Genomic DNA, 17,790 nt, shown 5'->3' with positions numbered 1-17,790 from the left:
GACCACATACTACTTTTCTTTAAGAGTTCTTTGAAGAACAAGTTATTCGGTTACGAAGGAAAACCTTTTGAAGAACTTTTTAAAAGATTAAAAAAAAAACCTTCTTAGGCAACCAAACCCAAGATAGAGAACTTTCACTAGTTTAGAAGATTACAAAATGAGTATTTTCGACTACAAATCCTTTGTATCTATACAACCTTACTTGTCAAGATAAATACTCTATTAACACAGTAGCATGCCAGAATCTTCAAATCAGCGTCATCCTAACTGAAACATCCAGTTGCTAACAGTTAACACAAGAACTCCCCCTAAAAGTTTACAGGCTCTCTACCTCTTTAGCGAACAATTCTCCTTGAGAATTTTCTTCACACTCCACTCGTGTGTCAAGAGTATATGCTATGAAATTCTATGTAACTCCTTACCTGGTTGAGTACTCTTGCTCCACTGCAAGTGCTACTCTATAAAATGCTTTTGAATGTCGTTACTTGTGCAGACATCCATATGATAAGGATAAAAACCTTTAATAAATATTATTTTCAGGCTTCCTAGTCTATTACATTCTTAACATACCTCTAAAATGCTTCATAAAAACAATTTTCTAACAATTATCTTTGGATAACTTGTATTATCTTTTTTTGAAAAAAACTTATTTGAACTTTTTATATAATTTATCCAAACAAACTAGATAATTACATAAATAAACACATATATCCTATAAAATAAACTTGACTAATTCCTTATCTAATTTGAATAAACTAACAATATTAACAAATTCATTTTCATCCGCGCTAATAATTATTTATCAATCAAAGCCATTCGTTTCCACATTTACACAGTTAATATGAAGTCACCACTGAATATTTTGACTGTGCCGCCCAAACCTTCCCTTTAAATTGCCGTCTCCACCTTTCATCTCCATAAGCTCTTCTACACCTCTCCTTTTGCTCACAAGTAGCGACTTGCACAGTTTCTCTCCTTCCTTCTCTTTCTCGCACAGAACAAATGGGATCACCACCTTCGGCCTCTCTCAAACAGAACAACCTTATATTCCTTGTGTTTATCATGATCTTATTCTTTTGCTCCATACCTGATAAAGCCAACCTTTGTTCCAACCAATCTTCTGTCAACCCAAGTGGTGTTCCATACAAGAGCTCCTCCAACATCTCTTCATTGGAAACACTTCAGCTAGATGGCTACTTCAGCTTTGATCATATCGATTATGCAGCAAAGGACTTTGGCAATCGATATCATTTCCTACCATTAGCAGTTCTACATCCGAATTCGGTTTCTGATATTTCCAACACTATAAAGCATATTTTCAAAATGGGTTCCACTTCAAAGCTAACAGTTGCTGCTAGAGGCCACAGTCACTCGCTTCAAGGTCAAGCACAAGCTCATCAAGGTATAGTAATAAACATGGAATCCCTTCAGGGACCAGAGATGCAAATTCACACCGGAGAGCTGCCGTATGTGGATGCATCAGGTGGTGACTTGTGGATTAATATTCTACATGAGACTCTTAAATACGGGCTTGCACCAAAATCTTGGACAGACTATCTTCATCTCACCGTTGGAGGTACCTTATCAAATGCCGGAATTAGTGGACAGGCATTCAAACATGGGCCACAAATTAACAACATTTACCAGTTGGAGGTTGTCACAGGTATACTCACGCATGATTCTGTCATTCAAAAATTTTCATACTAGGTAGGCCCAATATCACAGTACAGGAAATAGAAAGTCATTTCAGCATGACAAGGAGGATGCTCCAGTGATTTTATTACTTCGATTTTCATGAAAGAACAATTTTACCACGCCACACAAAGTTGCTGGAAGCTTTGCTTTTCAATTATACTGAGCCTGGGGGAAAATATCATGAAAAGAATGCAGCTTAAAGAACAACGAAATTCACAGCGAGTTGTAACTATAACTAGCTAACTTGAAACAATGATTCAATTATTTAAAGCTAAATAAGGCACAACTGAATCTAACTTGATGCTCTGGGTGCAGGCAAGGGAGAAGTAGTTACCTGTACAGAGAAGCAGAATGCAGAACTCTTTTATAGTGTTCTTGGAGGACTTGGGCAGTTTGGAATAATCACTCGAGCGAGAATCTCTCTTGAACCAGCACCAAAGATGGTAAGAATTACACTCTTAAAATCTCTGTGCATTGCTATAATGTCACAAGGAACTCTTATCTATAATGTAATTTATCACTTTTGACAGGTGAAATGGATCAGAGTACTATATGATGAATTCTCTAAATTTTCCAATGATCAAGAACGTTTAATATCATCCAAGGATTCTTTTGACTATATCGAAGGGCTTGTGATAATAAACAGAACCGGTCTCCTCAATAACTGGAGATCCTCCTTCAATCCAAAAGACCCGCTTCAGGCCAGTCGATTCACCTCAGAAGGAAAAACTCTTTACTGTCTAGAAATTGCTAAATACTTTAGCCCAGATGAGTCCGATATAATGAACCAGGTTAGACTTGCACAGAGAACACTGCAAAACACCTCTTAGGATCCCAACATAGATTTTGCATAATCGAAGCCCGTGTTCCTAACCTTATTTTCTCTCATGCAGAAAACTGAGAGCCTATTGTCAGAACTGAGTTACATTTCATCCACACTCTTTCTGTCAGAAGTTTCTTACGTGGAATTCCTGGATAGAGTCCACCTGTCTGAAATCAAACTCCGGTCAAAAGGTTTATGGGAGATTCCTCACCCATGGATGAATCTTCTAATCCCTAGAACCAATATTATTGAATTTGCTCAAGAGGTCTTTGGCAATATTCTTACAGGCAATAGCAATGGTCCCATCCTCATCTATCCGGTCAACAAGTCCAAGTACTCCCATACGAGAAACAAAACTATTAATTTCCCCTCAATTTTCGAATATTATATTATCAACCTGATTTTTCCTTCGCATTGCAGGTGGAACAATAGAACATCTTTAATCACCCCAGATGAAGAAACTTTCTACCAAGTGGCATTCTTATCCTCTGCAATGCCATCTTCCACAGGAAGAGATGGCTTGTTTCACATTTTAGCCCAAAACCAAAGAATTCTAGATTTCTGTTCCAAAGCCGGTCTTGGAGCCAAGCAATATATGCCTCATTACAGCACCCAGGAAGAATGGCAAGCTCATTTCGGCCCGCAATGGGAGGTTTTTGTAAAAAGGAAATCAACTTATGACCCATTGGCAATCCTAGCTCCTGGCCAAAGAATCTTCAGAAGGAAATAGCTTTCTCATGATGCTGGCCACTTATAAGGAATATCAGGAAAAGATTCCTCGGGAGAATATGGACCATAATGCGTACAACTGTAAATTACAATTATAAGGTCTGATGGAAAGTTGGGTTGCCATAGCAATCGTCAGCATAATAGAGAGTAAGAGTCAGCAGGCCATTTAATTGTTAATAAAAATGAAAATTTTAAGTAGGCAATTCTGTAAAGAGGGCTTATAGTATTAGCTCATGATGATTTTTAAACGGATCATGAACTTAAATTTCTTTTATTTCTTTGAGCGAGGAGCAAGCGTCTATCTGTATTTCATGAATACCAAAATCATGCAAACAGAAACATGAAATAAATAATTAATAAATTTAAACCACGGAGTTACATGTTACGAACATGCCACAAAATATCAGAAGCCAGAACCACCAGAAAAAGTTGTCTGTGGCAACTAGGTCTCAAGGACTGGCAAAACAACTGCTTCCTTTCTGTCGCTTCTGTCCAGTCAAGACCTGGTCTTTGTATTTCTCCCTGTGGCTCTTCATAGTTTCTAGCATCAAGGATTGTTGCTTCAAAGCCTGTTGAATCACTTGCAACAGGAAGAAAGCTATTTATATCATCTCTAGCTCCAAAGCCACCAGCTCGTATAACATCATCTGGTGTTATGGAAGCCTCCATTTTTACTTCCCCAGGTCTGTCCTCTTCTAAAGGAGCATTTGGAGAAACAAGTTCCTGCGCTTTGCAATCAACCACGTTAACTTTCATGTTGTCTCCTGGAGAACTTGGACCAGGTCTTGGAATATCTTTCACAACATTCCTGAAAAAAGTTGGTTTCAGCTGCTTCATTACTTGTTCTGTTTTCATCGGTATCTGGGGCATCAAGGAAAAAGAAAACAAAATGACGTAGGAATGCCAGCGTTTGCGTGTAAATATATTTTCATAAAAAAAAAATGGATGACGGAAAACTGACATATATATCACAATTAAAAGATAAATTTAAGTTGGGCCTCGTAATAAACTTCAGCCATGTGTAAAGGTGAGATTCCAATATCAAAGTCTATTCAGGTAACAAACAGAATCTCTCAAGCAGCCATGTTTCAAGACTATGGTTGCTCGGGACGTACAATAAAAACGAAAAAAATATAAAGGAGTTCAAAAACCTTGACAAATCTGAGCACTTCATTTTCTTATTGTGGGCAATAAAATAATTATATGGGGAAAGTTGGAAAATCATAACATACTGATAAATAAAAGTAACACGATCCTTATTGATTGTGTCAGCTTTGTATAGGATGTTACCTCTAAGCTTACCTATGTAAGAAAGAAAAGGAAAGAAAATAAGAACAAAGACTCTAAGATAACCAAGTCACGAAATCTCTCCAAAAATTTTATGTCAGCACTTGTGTGTTACACCTCCTTCAGGACCTACACTACCAGAATTAGATTTGACAAGTCAATTCCAGTAACCAGCATTCCAGAGCTTGACTCATGAAGAAGGCTGAAGACAACATTATTAAACTCAAAGCAGTCATGTTCCCATGTAAGCAACACATATAGCTTGTCTTGTAATTTGAAGGCTCCTTCAAACTTTTCAAATCTATCTGCATTAACTTTGAAGGCATGCTTTTGTGGAAGAAGCTAGTCTTACCTGAGAATGAGATACGACTCAGATTGCTGAAAGAGGAAAACAGAAAGAATGATTAACTCATTTTGATGTTGCATAGCTACATATATTAGACAAAAATATATTTATGGAAGTCATCATCAGGCCATCGACAAAATATTAGAGATCTACTACGGTCTAATTTGATATTTTTGACTGAAATGTGAGCTATCATTGCGAGTAAAAACACTTCAAAGATACTTTAAAATCAGCACTATGCGTGCATGTTCTAATCTTAATTTCGTAGTGATAATATTGTTCTTTAACATTTAATGGCACATCGTTGTTTTTTTACTTCCCCACAACATTTAAGATAGCTAATTCTGCTCTCATTGTGAAGCATGCTACTGTTACAAATGAATTTCATACAAAAGGTCTGGGTTCTGCAACAGCAACCTCCTCGGATCCATTTACTCAGTATAACGGTGACGAGTGTCAAAAATGATTATAAACACTTTTATCACAAGTTACCAATAGATTCAGGAGGCAAGGGCCAAATACAAACAGCAGGGTGAGCATAGCACCAGCTCGAAGTGGTCCACTAAATTCTCTGGTAAGTTTAGTTGTTACGAGTATGAAAATTCAATTCCCTGTCCCTCTTTTATGCAGATCAAAATAAAATAAAATAAAAACAATTTTCTAACTTGAAATACTCAAAGGACTGCCTACAAGCCCAAACTGGCGAAGGATTTCTCAAGGCAAGAAAAATAAATTACATAAAAAAACTGCAAAGCTGATACCTAATTGAAAAAGTTAATTTATTTTTACTTGAAGTGATATTACAAATTTATACCATGTAAAACCTTGGCCGACATGTGATCCATGGAGCAATATGAAAACATAACCCAAATGATTCTCGTGAATATAAAATCCTATGTAAAAAAGTCAATTAAAACAGCAGCTGCTATAAGATTCTGTATTTATAAACTGTAGATTCTAAATGATTTTTACCACGAAACATCAAGCACATAGACAAATTTAACAATGATCCGATCAAGAAATCAATGAGTAAGAAAAACATCAGTCCTTAGACAGAAAGAAGCTATTAGCTTTGACAGATAAAACGTATTCAGATAATTCATCGTTAAAAACAAGTCATCTGAGAACACTTAAAGTTTGAAAATTATGGTTTCTAAAGTACATTAACAACACTCAATTCAACCTGCCACCTTGCTCCTAAAGAACACCCAAAATCAGTAAGACTACATTTTTTGAAAGCCAATAACTTGGTAACAGAAATTGATGCAGAGCAAGTCGAAGAGATTTCCTCCCTCCTCAAAAATGTCAAAGTACAGCTGCATTGGCTTCCACTAAAATGGTTTTAGCAGTAAATCTACAAGCAATATAATCGCTACTAACTTTCTCTCATTTCACTATAATCCCTACTTACTTACTATTAAGAATTTAAAACACTTGAATTTTTACTTTTGCATTAATTAATAAATCAAGACAGCAACAATTACGTAATGATTAAAAAACAACTTATCATAAGTATACCACGAGAAGCCATTAGCATTTACTACATCAGCACAAGAAAAACTACAGCTCTCGGATATTTTTAATGAAGGAAAAGGAAAGGAAAGGAGTGTGGTGATTATGATATTTGAAAGTTGTAGGGTTTTGATAGGAGAAAGGATGATTGATTGAGTTTAGTGTTTACCTGAGAGAAGAGAAGAGAAGAAAGTAGGAGTCGGTTCAGCTTTCGCTTGGCCACCTTTGTGGCGACGGTGCGGGATTCATTTGGCGTTTTGCTAGTTTGCGTCGCCATTTGTGTTGGTTGGAAGGCTTCTTGGCTAGCCATTAGCTGACACTTGTTCGCCCACCCCATGCTATCATCACCTTTTTTCCATAGGATTGATCGGAAAAATCTGACTAGGAGTGGATCCGATCTCAAAAGCTTGGATGGGTTAATTTATAAGTTGAATTAAAAAACGAGAAAAAAAAAGTCATCAATATTAGTAAAATTAAAATACATAATCATGCCTATTATGATTTTCTCTTTCGAACCATATTTTAAAAAAGTAGATTTAAAAAAATATATATTTAAGTAAGATGAATTTTTATATAAAAAATAAATGAAAGGCAGATTATTATTAATAAAAAAAATATTATTTTAATTTTTATAAAATTAATATTTAAAATACAATTGTATATAGAACCCATTATTATTATTATTATTATTATTATTTACGATTGCAGAAGCTACTGCAAAATAGCAAGCACACCCTTAACTCTAGTGGCCCTCTATTTTTCCTATATTTATTTAATTATTTATTCACTAAATAAGTGTACAGTGTACACACAAGACTTTGAAATTCAAGGAGTAAGTAACAAACGGTACAATTTGTCTGTTTAAACCTCACTCTCCCCTCCTCTCTCTCTCGCTAGTCGCTTCTTTCAAAACGAAGCAAAACCCTAACACCAAAAATCTCACAACAATCCAAACAAATTCAATTTCACTAAAACCTAAATCTCCTCTTCTGTATTGCCTCAAATGTCACCGGCTGCTGCCGTCGATATCAGGTCACCGGTTACCTCCAAACACCCTTCCTCTCTCCAAAACCCTAACCCCACTCCAATTCAGAATAACCACCGCCAAACTGTAAATGCTACGTTTTATGGTAACACCAGCGAAATCGATATGAATAAAAACGGGTCGCATACCGGGACGGGACGGGCGAGGCCGAGGCTGATGAAGGTGAGGAAGCAGTTACATGGGAAGAACAGAGGAGAGGGTCCGGGTGAGTCCGGTTCCGGGTCGGATTTTAACCCGTTTAAGTCAGTAGGTGATGATTTAGATGGGAATAGTTGTGTGTCCAATGTGGGTTTTGTGTTTGGCGCAAATGGGGGTGTAAAAAGTGGGGATTTTGATCAGGGTTTGAATTCTAGAGTGGAATTAGATTCTAAAGAAACAGGATTTGGTGGAAATGTGGGGCAGTGGAGTGAAAAGGAGCCAGCTTTGGGTTTGAAAGTGGAGCCTACGGAGCTTTGTAATATGGGTTTTGTGTTTGATGCTAATGGGAACGGTGTTGGGGTGAAATCTGATGTGGAGAATAGAGAATTGAATGAGTGTGTTGTGAATGTAGGCGGAGTAGAGATTGAAAAGGCCAGTTATGCGGGTGACAGTGAGTTTTGTGATGACAAAAGTGAATTAAGATCGAGTTTGAATTCCAATAAGGGAGATTCTAGTGGGAATGGGGTGAAGTTGGGTTCTGATGATGTTGGTTTTGTGTTTGGTGCTGCTCGTGAGGCTTTCAGTACAAATGTGGGGGCTTCTGGTTCTAGTTTTGTATTTCGTGCTAATGCTGATGATTCCATTGCAAATGTTGAGGTTTCTGGTTCTGGTTTTGTATTCAGTGCTGATACTAATGATTCTAGTGCAAATGTGGGGGTTTCTGGTTCAGGGTTTGTGTTTGGTGCAAGTTGGTTTGATAAGAAGTTAAATTCCAACGAGGGAAAGCGAGAATCTGGTGAAAGTTCTGGAAATTCAGTCTTTTCTGATACAGGGAAGATGATTAAATTCAAGAATGAGGCCGAGCTTCATGAAGTGGAAGGTAATAGTAATGGCGTTTTTGTGTTTGGTAGTAGCAGCAAGAAAAGTTGCAATCTTAATGAATGTGTGGTTACGAACTTCCCTGTTGAGGTCAAGTCAAGTGGCGGAACTTTTTTAAACTACAGCATTTCAAAGGATCAAAATGGTAATCTGGATTCTAGTGTCAATGGTAAGGGTACGTTTGCATCATTTCCAAATAGTAGTAATGCAGCTAGTACATCTAGCATTAACCCAATATTTAATCTTCCAGAAGAGATTAAGAAACTTAATATTAATGAGTTCAAGAATGTTCATGGAGCCGACAATGAGAATTCATCTGCAAATGATGATTCTTTATTTGTTATCAGAAGCAGTAAAAAGGCTTCTGCCTCTTCTAATGGAAGTTCAGATACTTGTTCTCCTGAACAGAATGCTGCTGTGGGTTCGGGTGGTGATAAATTTGAATCCAGTGACAAGAATAGAAGTTGCAATACCGGTAGTACTTCTATCAGAACTTCGAGTTCAGAATTATTTAGGTTTCAGGCAGGATGTGTGAAGACTTCTTTTGAGGGCCAATTATCTGAAGATCGAATGAATGATGATACAAAACTCAATGGAGCTGCTCCTCTAACTTCATTCTCGTTGGCGGGTTTTGATTCCCAAGTACATAGTGAAGTTTCTGAAGCAACAACTATGGCTGGAGTTGAAAGGGAAAATAACAAAAGTAGTTCTACAAGTGATCTGGGTGGATTAGGCATGCCCTTTACAGACTTCAAAACACCATGTGATCCTTTTTGTTTAAAAACAAGTGTATTTCCAGAATCAAATAAGAAACCAGAATTTACTGTAAATAACCGATCAAAGAAGGGCAAAAGATTAGAAATGAGGGTAAAGTTGAAGCAAGATTCTTTACGTAAGCAACACCCAGAGCAAGTTCATGTGCAAAATGAAAGGTGTGGCCAAGAAAATCTAAATTCTCCCGGATGCTACTCACCCATGGATTTTTCTCCTTATCAGGAAACTGCAGCAGCGGGGAAATTTTCTGAAGAAACTTCTGTGACATTAAATGATTCCAACCCCCAAGAAAATAATTGTGCACCCTCAATGTTGCATTCAACAGCGACAACTGGTCTCAGAGAGGTTGAAGGATTAGATGTTAAGAAAGATGATGGGAGGCCAAGAGAGAAGATGAATCAGGAGAGTTCTGGTTGTGGTTCTGAAAGATGTTTCATGGGTGATTGTATCTCTAAAGGGTTTGTTTTTGGTGCTGAAATGTCCTGCCCTGGTTTCAACTTTGAGCAGGTGAGTAGCAGCAATGATGGTGCAGCTTCCGCTGAAGTTACGCATGGTTTAAAGACAGAAAGCAGCCATCAAATGCAATTTTCCTTTGCTTCAGGTTTGGAAGATGTAGATGAGAGAAAATTTTCCTTTTCTGCTTCATCCTGCTCATCAACACCAAAACGGCAGTATAGAAAGAAATATAGGAGGAAACCTCCATGCGAACCATTTATTTTTGTCCCAAACCCAAATGTAAGTAAAGTCAATTATTGTTCTTTCCAAATTCCATCCATGCCAGCACTTCTGTATATATAGCTTTTGACACTGTGCAGGGTCAAGGAGAAGATTTATCTACTCGACAGAAAAAGGTGGGGAATAAATCTGAAATAAATGAATTGGCGAAGCAAGGTTCAATCTCATCCACTCGCTCTGTTCAGGAAGAATGTGAGATGTGGCGAGCAAGGTGCTTTCTACATAAAATCTATTAATGGCTAAATAGCTCCCACATTGTTTACTGCTGAATATTAGTATATATTACTTTTGAGACTGTGCATTTGATACTTAAGTTGGGTAGGGTTTGGTTTTTTCCAGGGGAAATCATGCTTATCAAAATGGGGATATGTCGAAGGCAGAGGATTTTTATACATGTGGGATAAATTCCATTCCTTCTAGTGATATTTCAGGATGCTGTCTTAAGCCTCTTGTTATTTGCTATAGCAACCGTGCTGCAACGCGGATGTCTCTTGGAAACATGAGGGAGGCGATAAGAGATTGCATAAAGGCTGCTGACCTAGACCCTAACTTTTTCAAAGTTCAAATAAGAGCTGCTAAGTAAGTCCTTTGCATGGGATGCATGCAGCAAAATTTATTTGGTGACTTGTTTTAGATGTCATATCTTGCTTTGTGCTCCTTTTTTTTCTTTTTTCTTTTTTTTGCTGTCCTGAACCTATGAACAATATCCTTTGCATCGCACCTGAGAATGGCTCTCTTTGAATTTTCATTTCTTATATGCTGACTTCATCTGAAGGATAGGAGTTGTTTGGTTGTGCTTCATATGTAGATTGTATATGACATCTATATGTTGATAACTATATTCTCTATGCTAAATGGTGTACTCTATATTCTAAATATGTGTGAATTTCTTTTTGTTTTGAATCACCATATTCTGGATGTCCACCATGAGTGGTCCTTTTTGACCATGTACACTGATTAAGAATAGCTAATAAATGCTGTGTCAGTTAGTCTTCTTTTGATTGACCTTACTGCATTATCCCCATTTGCTTCTTGCTGAATGTAGCATCTGTTTGAAAATGATGTGTTGCATGCTGTAAACATGTTGGGATTTTTTTCCCTTTCCAGTTGTCATCTTCAGCTGGGAGAAGTTGAGGATGCACTTCACTATTTTAATAAGTGCTTGGAATCTAGAGTTGGTGTGTGTTTGGATCGAAGAATCACAATAGAAGCTGCTGATGGCGTACAGAAAGCTCAGGTATGCATTTATTAGCTTAAGTGGTGCTGATGTGACCATCTTATGGTAGTAGATATATGATGCCTTTCATTTATTTTATATCGATCTTACTTCTAAAATAGTAGTGGTGAAAAAAGTTCAAATAAAAGAAGAGATATAGAGGATAGAGTTTACTTTTCCACTTAGGAATATCTGGTACCTTTTTTCCTTAAGCACATGACTATTTCGAGCAGCAGCTCCTAATTAAGCAAAATAATGCAGTTCTAAAGGTTTATTAGGATAGAACTAGGTTTCCTTTTCTGGCAGAATACAATTTAACAAACATTACATCCTACAGGCAGTATAAATCATATCTTTATAAGTGTTGCATTGTTAAATTGGCCTGTAAAATCTAGAAAGAAATTTGTTTTGATTACAAAATGTGTAGTTGGGACACAAAAATAGGCACTTCATTTTTCATTGATTTCACATTTTGGATGGGCTATCAGAAATTGCTTCTTAATGGTTAAATCATCCTGTCACTGTGACATGGTTGGTTGGAGTTATTTGTCTTTTGGATCTTCCTTCCTCTTCCTTTCCTGCTATCCATGTGTGCATTTGCAAGAGATCAATTCCATGACTGATCGAGTGGTTTTCCTTTCTTCCAGAAAGTGGTAGAGTGCACAAACCATTCTGCAAAACTTTTGGAAGAGAGAACATATGATGCAGCACTTAATGCTCTAGATGTGATTGCCGAGGCCTTATCTATTAGCCCCTACTCAGAAAGACTACTGGAAATGAAAGCGAAGTTTCTGTTTATGGTCTGTGCTCTTTCAACATTTTTTATGCTCTTGTTCAAGTGACTAAATAATTTGGAATATTGAAGAATGTCAGTTGATAAATTTCTGCCCATAAGAGTATTTCATTTGTTTGCCTCTAGATCTTTTCTAATCATAGGCTGTTTTGGTGGCATTTTGTAGTTGCGGAAGTATAAAGAGGTGATTCAGATGTGTGAGCAGACTCTTGGTGCTGCTGAAAAGAATTTTGTTTCAATAGGTGTGGATGGGCAGTTTGTAGATATTGGCTGTTCTGAAAGTGAAAATTGCTCATTCGCAAGGGTGTGGAGATGGCACTTAATTTCAAAGTCCTACTTTTATTTGGGAAAGCTTGAGGTGGCTCTTGATTTACTTCAGAAATTAGAGCAAATGGGATCCATCAGTTGCAAGTAAACACATCATATCATCAATTCAGATCCAATTTTAATTGGTATTCCTTTCTCAAAATAACTTTGAGGTCCCTGATAATAATTTGAACTATGCAGGAAAGCAGATGCAAGTAAGATATTGGAATCATCTGTTACATTAGCTGTCACCATACGTGATCTTTTACGTCATAAGGTATGCTGTTGATTGCTTTAAGTTCACCTCCCTTCTTAGGTTTCAAAATGATCTTTTTGTTTATTGATGTTGACAACGTGGTGGTCAACTTGTCAACTAGTGAAACTTTTGATAAAATCTAATCTATATACCCTAATGTACTATGTGCATATAACATTGTACATAATCTTATGATTCATATCACCATGTCGTCTTAATCTGTGCCCATTTTAAGCAAATGACCACTAATGTTATAACTGTTTTCTCCATGCTCATTTTTTAACAATGTATAGACATTTAAAAATCGCAGATGATGGAAAAAAAATCCAGTGGAAATAATAATCAGGTAGCTTTTGGTATTGTTGATGCTTGGGGTTGGTTTGATTGGATTGCCTATTCTAAAGGACTTTTAACAATGTAGATTTGGTTAACTGATTTCATTTATTGAGTTTGTGTTTGGAAAATCTGCTATATGTGTTATCATTGTATGATAATTAATACCCATAGAAAACTAGGGCTGGAATGCACATTCCAATTGCTAATGATTGTCTATGAAGACAGATTGAGTGATTTATGTTTGGTGTTTGATTCGGTTCTGGGTTCCCTCTGGCAGTCTTATGGTAGATTACATATTCCATGGTCTTACTCTTGTCTTTTCATGAAATTCTTCCAGCTGAACTAATTTAGCATTCTTGTCAATTACAGAGTGCAGGAAATGAAGCAGTTCAATCAGCACGGTACACTGAAGCAGTAGAACATTATACTGGTGCTTTATTAAACAGTATTGAATCCCGCCCTTTTGCAGCAATTTGTTTTGGAAACCGTGCTGCTGCACACCAAGCACTGGGGCAGATTGCTGATGCCATTTCTGATTGCAGCCTAGCTGTGGCACTTGATGGAAATTACTCAAAGGTTTATCTCTAAAATATGTCTTGCCACCAGTTAGTTGATAATTTGATTTGGAGCTCAACAAGGAAGAATTAAATGTTTCCTTTAACATTGTTAAATAACACAAACACATGCTATGAATTGCATCCTTTGATGAACATGGACATATTTTGCCTAAACGCTTCCTGCCAGTTTGCTCTGTAAGAGGGAAGAATTCTGCTTAATTTACTTAAAGGGATGTGAGATATAGACATCAAATTTTAACAACTGTTTACATGGTTGCCTGATTGACCTACTATTAATTGCTCAATTGCAACTGGTGCAGGCAGTTGCCAGAAGAGCTGCTTTGCATGAGAGGATTAGAGACTATAGACAGGCGGCTAGTGACCTTCATAGGCTTATTTCTATTCTTGAAAATCAATCCGATGGAAAAGTCAGACAGTCCAGTAAACCTGCTAGATCCACCAGCTGGACAAAAGCATTAAGGCAAGCTCGTCAGCGTTTGTCCTTAATGGAAGAAGAGGCTAAGAAAGGAATCCATTTGGATTTATATTGTATTTTGTAAGTCATTTTGGAACCTTCAACGCATTATGCTTTCACTGGAACAACATCATGTTTGTAATGTTTAGATGCTATCGGTCTCTTTAAACCAGATATCTGTGGTGCTTCTAGAGTCATAGTGGTATTGTTGCCAGATTTGTTGCACTATAATCATTATTTTCTTTGTCAAGGTTTTTAAAGCTGAGCCTTTCTGAGCATAAAATTTAATCCTATGGCATATGCTTTACCAAGTTTCAAATTCTCAATATATACATAAGCGTGTATATATTGAGAATTTGAAACTTGGTAAAGCTCTTTAATTAAGAATGTGTAGTGCACTTTTTCTCTTTCTTTTTTTAGAATTGTAAAATACCTCGAATCTGCCCAGTTACAAATCATTCTTTTACTGGAAAGAAAAGGGGTTCTGCTTTTTTTACTTGTATTTAATCTGTTACTGTTCCCGCATCACTGGGCTAACATGGTGATATTTGTATCTAAAACAATCAAGGCAATTGTCTGGTCATAATTAAATGCAGCATGCCAGCATTTTATACTTTCATAATTTGTCAACTATATATAATTTCTTTGTTAGGGGAGTCAAGGATTCTGAGACAGCATCTGATATAAAAAAGGCATACCATAAAGCAGCACTTAAACATCACCCGGACAAGGTCTCTAGCTTTCTACCCCTGCGTATTTATTACTGCTGATCCTGTTTCCAAATCTTACAGGTTTCTCTTGTATTTTTTTCCCCCAATTGTAGGCTGGTCAGTTCCTGGCAAGAAGTGAAAGTGGAGATGATGGGCGGCTCTGGAAAGAAATTGTCCAGGAGGTTCACGCAGATGCTGACAGGCTATTTAAGATGATTGGAGAAGCATACGCAGTACTCTCTGACCCCACTAAGGTTTGTTATCCACTTGATTTCAATAGGTCTAATATGTGGCTGTATTCTAGATTTTGAGCTTTCTTTCTTCAGATACCTGTACTGTCATCAATTCCTATCTCATCAGGTGTTTTTCACCTTTAAATTGTGTGGCTAGTCTTTTACATCTTTAAGCAACCTTGTCTGTGTGGCTACTATTGTTGGTCACCTTGATTACTATGAATGAAGGCATCCTTTGATTAGCAGCAGTTAATCAAAATTGGAAATGGATTGTTTACAATTTGCATGTATGAATGCACGTGTGATGTATACTTGGATTTTGGTTGGTGTAGAAAAACTAAAAAATCATTGCCAATGTCACAATTATCACAGTTGCAACCGCCACTCATTGCCATCAATGCTGGCAACATTTTTCCATTACCACCTCCATCATGTTCGCTATTGCCATCATCACCTCTTCTACATATAACCGCCGCCACCCACCACCTCTTCTACCATGGAAGCGCTATCATCATCATGACCATCAATGTTGCTCCCTCTATTATAAACATCAATATTACCGCCGCCATTGTTGCTGCCATCCATGATAACCATTATGACATGATCAATTCTACCACCAACTATAACATGGGCATGACAATTGCTGCAACACCATCACTGTGATAAACATTTGCTGCATTATAATTCTTGACTCGTTTGCTCCAGAACATAAAGATGGTCAAAGATTCTATCTTGTAATTGGTTGTTTTTCCTGTAGTGGTTTGTTTATCATTGTAATCAGTATTTCTTCTTGTAATGGTTTGTTATTTAACGTGATCTGTATTTTTTCTTGTAGCCTATCTAGCATCCTAAATGGTATTTTGTCTTGTCTGTCTGTAGTGTAATTTGTGTTTCATTCTGTATTTTATATTGTTTCTCAGTATCAGTCTGTTTCCCTGTTATATTTCAAATATAGTACCAAGGTATGTTTTGTTTTCCCAATAATTTGTTATCTATTCGAGTCCCTTGGTTCTTATTCAAGCATTCCATTCATGGTAATTGAACAGTATTGAAAACTTTCGAGTTTTTCTACATTTTCTTTGTTTTTCCTTTTCATTATTAATGACTGAACTAGAAGGGAATATGTTATATGCTAATTGTAATCTATTTGTTTTCTTTCTTTCTTTCCTTTTCTGTTTCAGTCCACTGTATTACTACTATGGAAGGTGTTTAACTTGCTGCCTAACCTCTGTTATAAATTACTTTTGATATGTGTGAAGAAAATAGTAAGCTGTTCATCCTTGATCCCATATAACTTGGACAGACATGACTTCTCAATTACAGGATGGTGTTATTCCATATCTGTTTTCTGCATCCTGCTTTTAGTGAAGGTTGTTAACTACTAGGAGCATGACTGAAATCGAATGTTATCTGTTTGTCTGACTAGTGAACTAGTTTTTGTGCCCAAGGTAAAATTCAACTTATAACCTATCGACCTTAAACAAGGGCTAGAGCACATTGTTGAATGAGGTTTGAGATTTTATCTAGAAATTCTAGTTGGCTCTCAAGCAAGAACATGTTCTCTTATTCTGTTTGCATTTTTTGATTAGCAACCATTGCCTCATTTTGATGCATTGTTTTGAATTGTCAGCGTTCGGAATATGATCTTGACGAGCAAATTAGAAGAGCATCAAAGGAAAGCAACGGAAGCAGTCCTCATGGAAGAACATCATACACACGTGGCAATTCAAATGAGAGAAATGAGTACCGGCGAAATTGGCAGGATAATTGGAAGACTTATGGTTATTGGAAGACTTATGGTTATTCAAGTTCACGCTGGTAGGAGAAATATCCTATGTCTCAGGATTTATATGCAAATTGCTTTTTTCAGATCAAGGTCAGGTCAGCTTTTACGGAACGAAGTTCAAGATGGATCTTCAGGACAGAGAAACCATTGATCTGGTCTAGCAACTAACAGCCTGATAATGGATCCAGACTGATTGGCATTGGTCTAAAAATGGATGTCTTAGTAAGGTTGGCATATTTCAGTCTAAGAAATGTCCAGTTCTTATGGAGGGTCAAAGGGAAGATTCGGTTGGAGAAGGATACTGGACCATGAAGGGCATTGTTTGCAAGCATACTTTATACCTGGCTCTGCTATTGTGTCTTGAGCCAAGAGGAACTTTGGACAAAGAAAGAGTCGGGGTTTTATTTATTCAACCCCCATAGAGAAAACAGGGAAGATTTAACTTATAATAGTTTGTTTTCCACAAATACCACAGGGGCATTGTCTAAAAACAAAATGCAGGTTGTTTCGTTGCTGTAACCTCCTGGCCTTGCACCTGCCTGGTTGGTGGTGGAAAGTTTTTCACCACAGAAAACTTCGCAAGTTATATATTAAAGAAAAAATAAATGGATGTACAAGTTTTGAGTGTTAGTGCTTAGAACTAAGATCCCCTTTTTCCATCTGGAAGCCTAGAAAGAGAGTGAGCCGATCAGAACTAGGAGATGATAGGATAGCTATGCTGGCTGAAACGCACCTCACCTTAAAAGAGAGTCGTTCATTGGCAGCGACGGATAAGCGCGATTGCTAATATTTTTTTATAAACAAAAAAATAGCCCAAAAAAATTAAAGCCAGCAAATCAAAATAGCCCAAAAAAAAACTATTTAACCAAAGGAAATTCGCTTTTTGAAAATAACAAAAAAAAAAACAAGATGAAATAATTATAAACATCTATTCTCATTTCACTTCATTTACACAAAGGAGTAAAAGAGCGTCTCGGTGGGAGTGTGAGACGACAACACCAAAAAGCAAATGGAAAATCTAGTCAAAATGCATGAATGAACAATGTTAGTTTCTCTTTTCAAAAGCTTTAGTGTGGAAAAATATACGGAATAGGAAATGATAACGGGAATATAATAAAAGAAAAGCAAGGGGCTATGCGTGAACCATAGAGTAAGGAAA

General features: G+C 37.0%; 3 protein-coding genes across 5 annotated transcripts; 2 read left to right on the top strand and 1 right to left on the bottom strand.

The window, feature by feature from the left end:
• The first annotated feature begins 925 nt into the window (after nt 1-925).
• Nucleotides 926-3,521, top strand: LOC7468923 (cytokinin dehydrogenase 1). 2 transcript variants are annotated; one of them, XM_002323238.2, is made up of 5 exons: nt 926-1,663; nt 2,011-2,138; nt 2,226-2,486; nt 2,589-2,851; nt 2,939-3,521. In XM_002323238.2, exons 1-5 carry the CDS (start codon nt 1,003-1,005, stop codon nt 3,246-3,248), a joined length of 1,623 nt encoding a protein of 540 aa, XP_002323274.1. In that variant the 5' UTR covers nt 926-1,002; the 3' UTR covers nt 3,249-3,521. The 2 variants fall into 2 exon arrangements, with proteins under 2 accessions (XP_002323274.1, XP_052303820.1); XM_052447860.1 differs by having other exon boundaries at nt 2,589-3,521.
• On the bottom strand, nt 3,451-6,669 carry LOC18106124 (uncharacterized). Its single transcript, XM_006373668.3, has 4 exons — nt 6,562-6,669; nt 4,887-4,912; nt 4,673-4,736; nt 3,451-4,108 (listed from the first exon to the last, which is right to left on the bottom strand). Exons 1-4 carry the CDS (start codon nt 6,667-6,669, stop codon nt 3,623-3,625), a joined length of 684 nt encoding a protein of 227 aa, XP_006373730.3. The 3' UTR covers nt 3,451-3,622.
• Nucleotides 6,670-7,216: 547 nt separating this feature from the next.
• On the top strand, nt 7,217-17,261 carry LOC7468922 (uncharacterized). 2 transcript variants are annotated; one of them, XM_002323237.4, is made up of 12 exons: nt 7,221-9,963; nt 10,044-10,174; nt 10,303-10,542; nt 11,071-11,200; nt 11,827-11,979; nt 12,139-12,383; nt 12,480-12,555; nt 13,240-13,446; nt 13,748-13,983; nt 14,555-14,633; nt 14,726-14,866; nt 16,476-17,261. In XM_002323237.4, the coding sequence occupies exons 1-12, from the start codon at nt 7,396-7,398 to the stop codon at nt 16,665-16,667; spliced, it is 4,398 nt and encodes a 1,465-aa protein (XP_002323273.3). In that variant the 5' UTR covers nt 7,221-7,395; the 3' UTR covers nt 16,668-17,261. The 2 variants fall into 2 exon arrangements, with proteins under 2 accessions (XP_024443721.1, XP_002323273.3); XM_024587953.1 differs by lacking the exon at nt 16,476-17,261 and having other exon boundaries at nt 7,217-9,963; nt 14,565-14,633.
• Nucleotides 17,262-17,790: the final 529 nt, after the last annotated feature.

This window comes from Populus trichocarpa, chromosome 16, assembly GCF_000002775.5.
Source record: "Populus trichocarpa isolate Nisqually-1 chromosome 16, P.trichocarpa_v4.1, whole genome shotgun sequence".
In the NCBI taxonomy this organism is placed as follows: domain Eukaryota; kingdom Viridiplantae; phylum Streptophyta; class Magnoliopsida; order Malpighiales; family Salicaceae; genus Populus; species Populus trichocarpa.
The sequence above is the reverse complement of the archived record's forward strand: the minus strand, read 5'-3'. Positions and strand labels throughout refer to the sequence as shown.

Bases quoted from the DNA above. Each gene is read 5' to 3' on its own strand.
- LOC7468923 (XM_052447860.1), top strand. From the start codon at position 1,003: ATGGGATCACCACCTTCGGCCTCTCTCAAACAGAACAACCTTATATTC. The intron at 1,664-2,010 runs GTATACTCACGC...CTCTGGGTGCAG, and splicing joins CCAGTTGGAGGTTGTCACAG to GCAAGGGAGAAGTAGTTACC. The intron at 2,487-2,588 runs GTTAGACTTGCA...TCTCTCATGCAG, and splicing joins AGTCCGATATAATGAACCAG to AAAACTGAGAGCCTATTGTC.
- LOC18106124 (XM_006373668.3), bottom strand. From the start codon at position 6,669: ATGGCGACGCAAACTAGCAAAACGCCAAATGAATCCCGCACCGTCGCC. The intron at 4,913-6,561 runs GTAAACACTAAA...TTCCTCTTTCAG, and splicing joins CTTCTCTTCTCTTCTCTCAG to CAATCTGAGTCGTATCTCAT. The intron at 4,109-4,672 runs GTAGTGTAGGTC...TTGATGCCCCAG, and splicing joins ACTTGTCAAATCTAATTCTG to ATACCGATGAAAACAGAACA.
- LOC7468922 (XM_002323237.4), top strand. From the start codon at position 7,396: ATGTCACCGGCTGCTGCCGTCGATATCAGGTCACCGGTTACCTCCAAA. The intron at 10,175-10,302 runs GTGCTTTCTACA...GGTTTTTTCCAG, and splicing joins TGTGAGATGTGGCGAGCAAG to GGGAAATCATGCTTATCAAA. The intron at 13,984-14,554 runs GTAAGTCATTTT...TTTCTTTGTTAG, and splicing joins TTGGATTTATATTGTATTTT to GGGAGTCAAGGATTCTGAGA.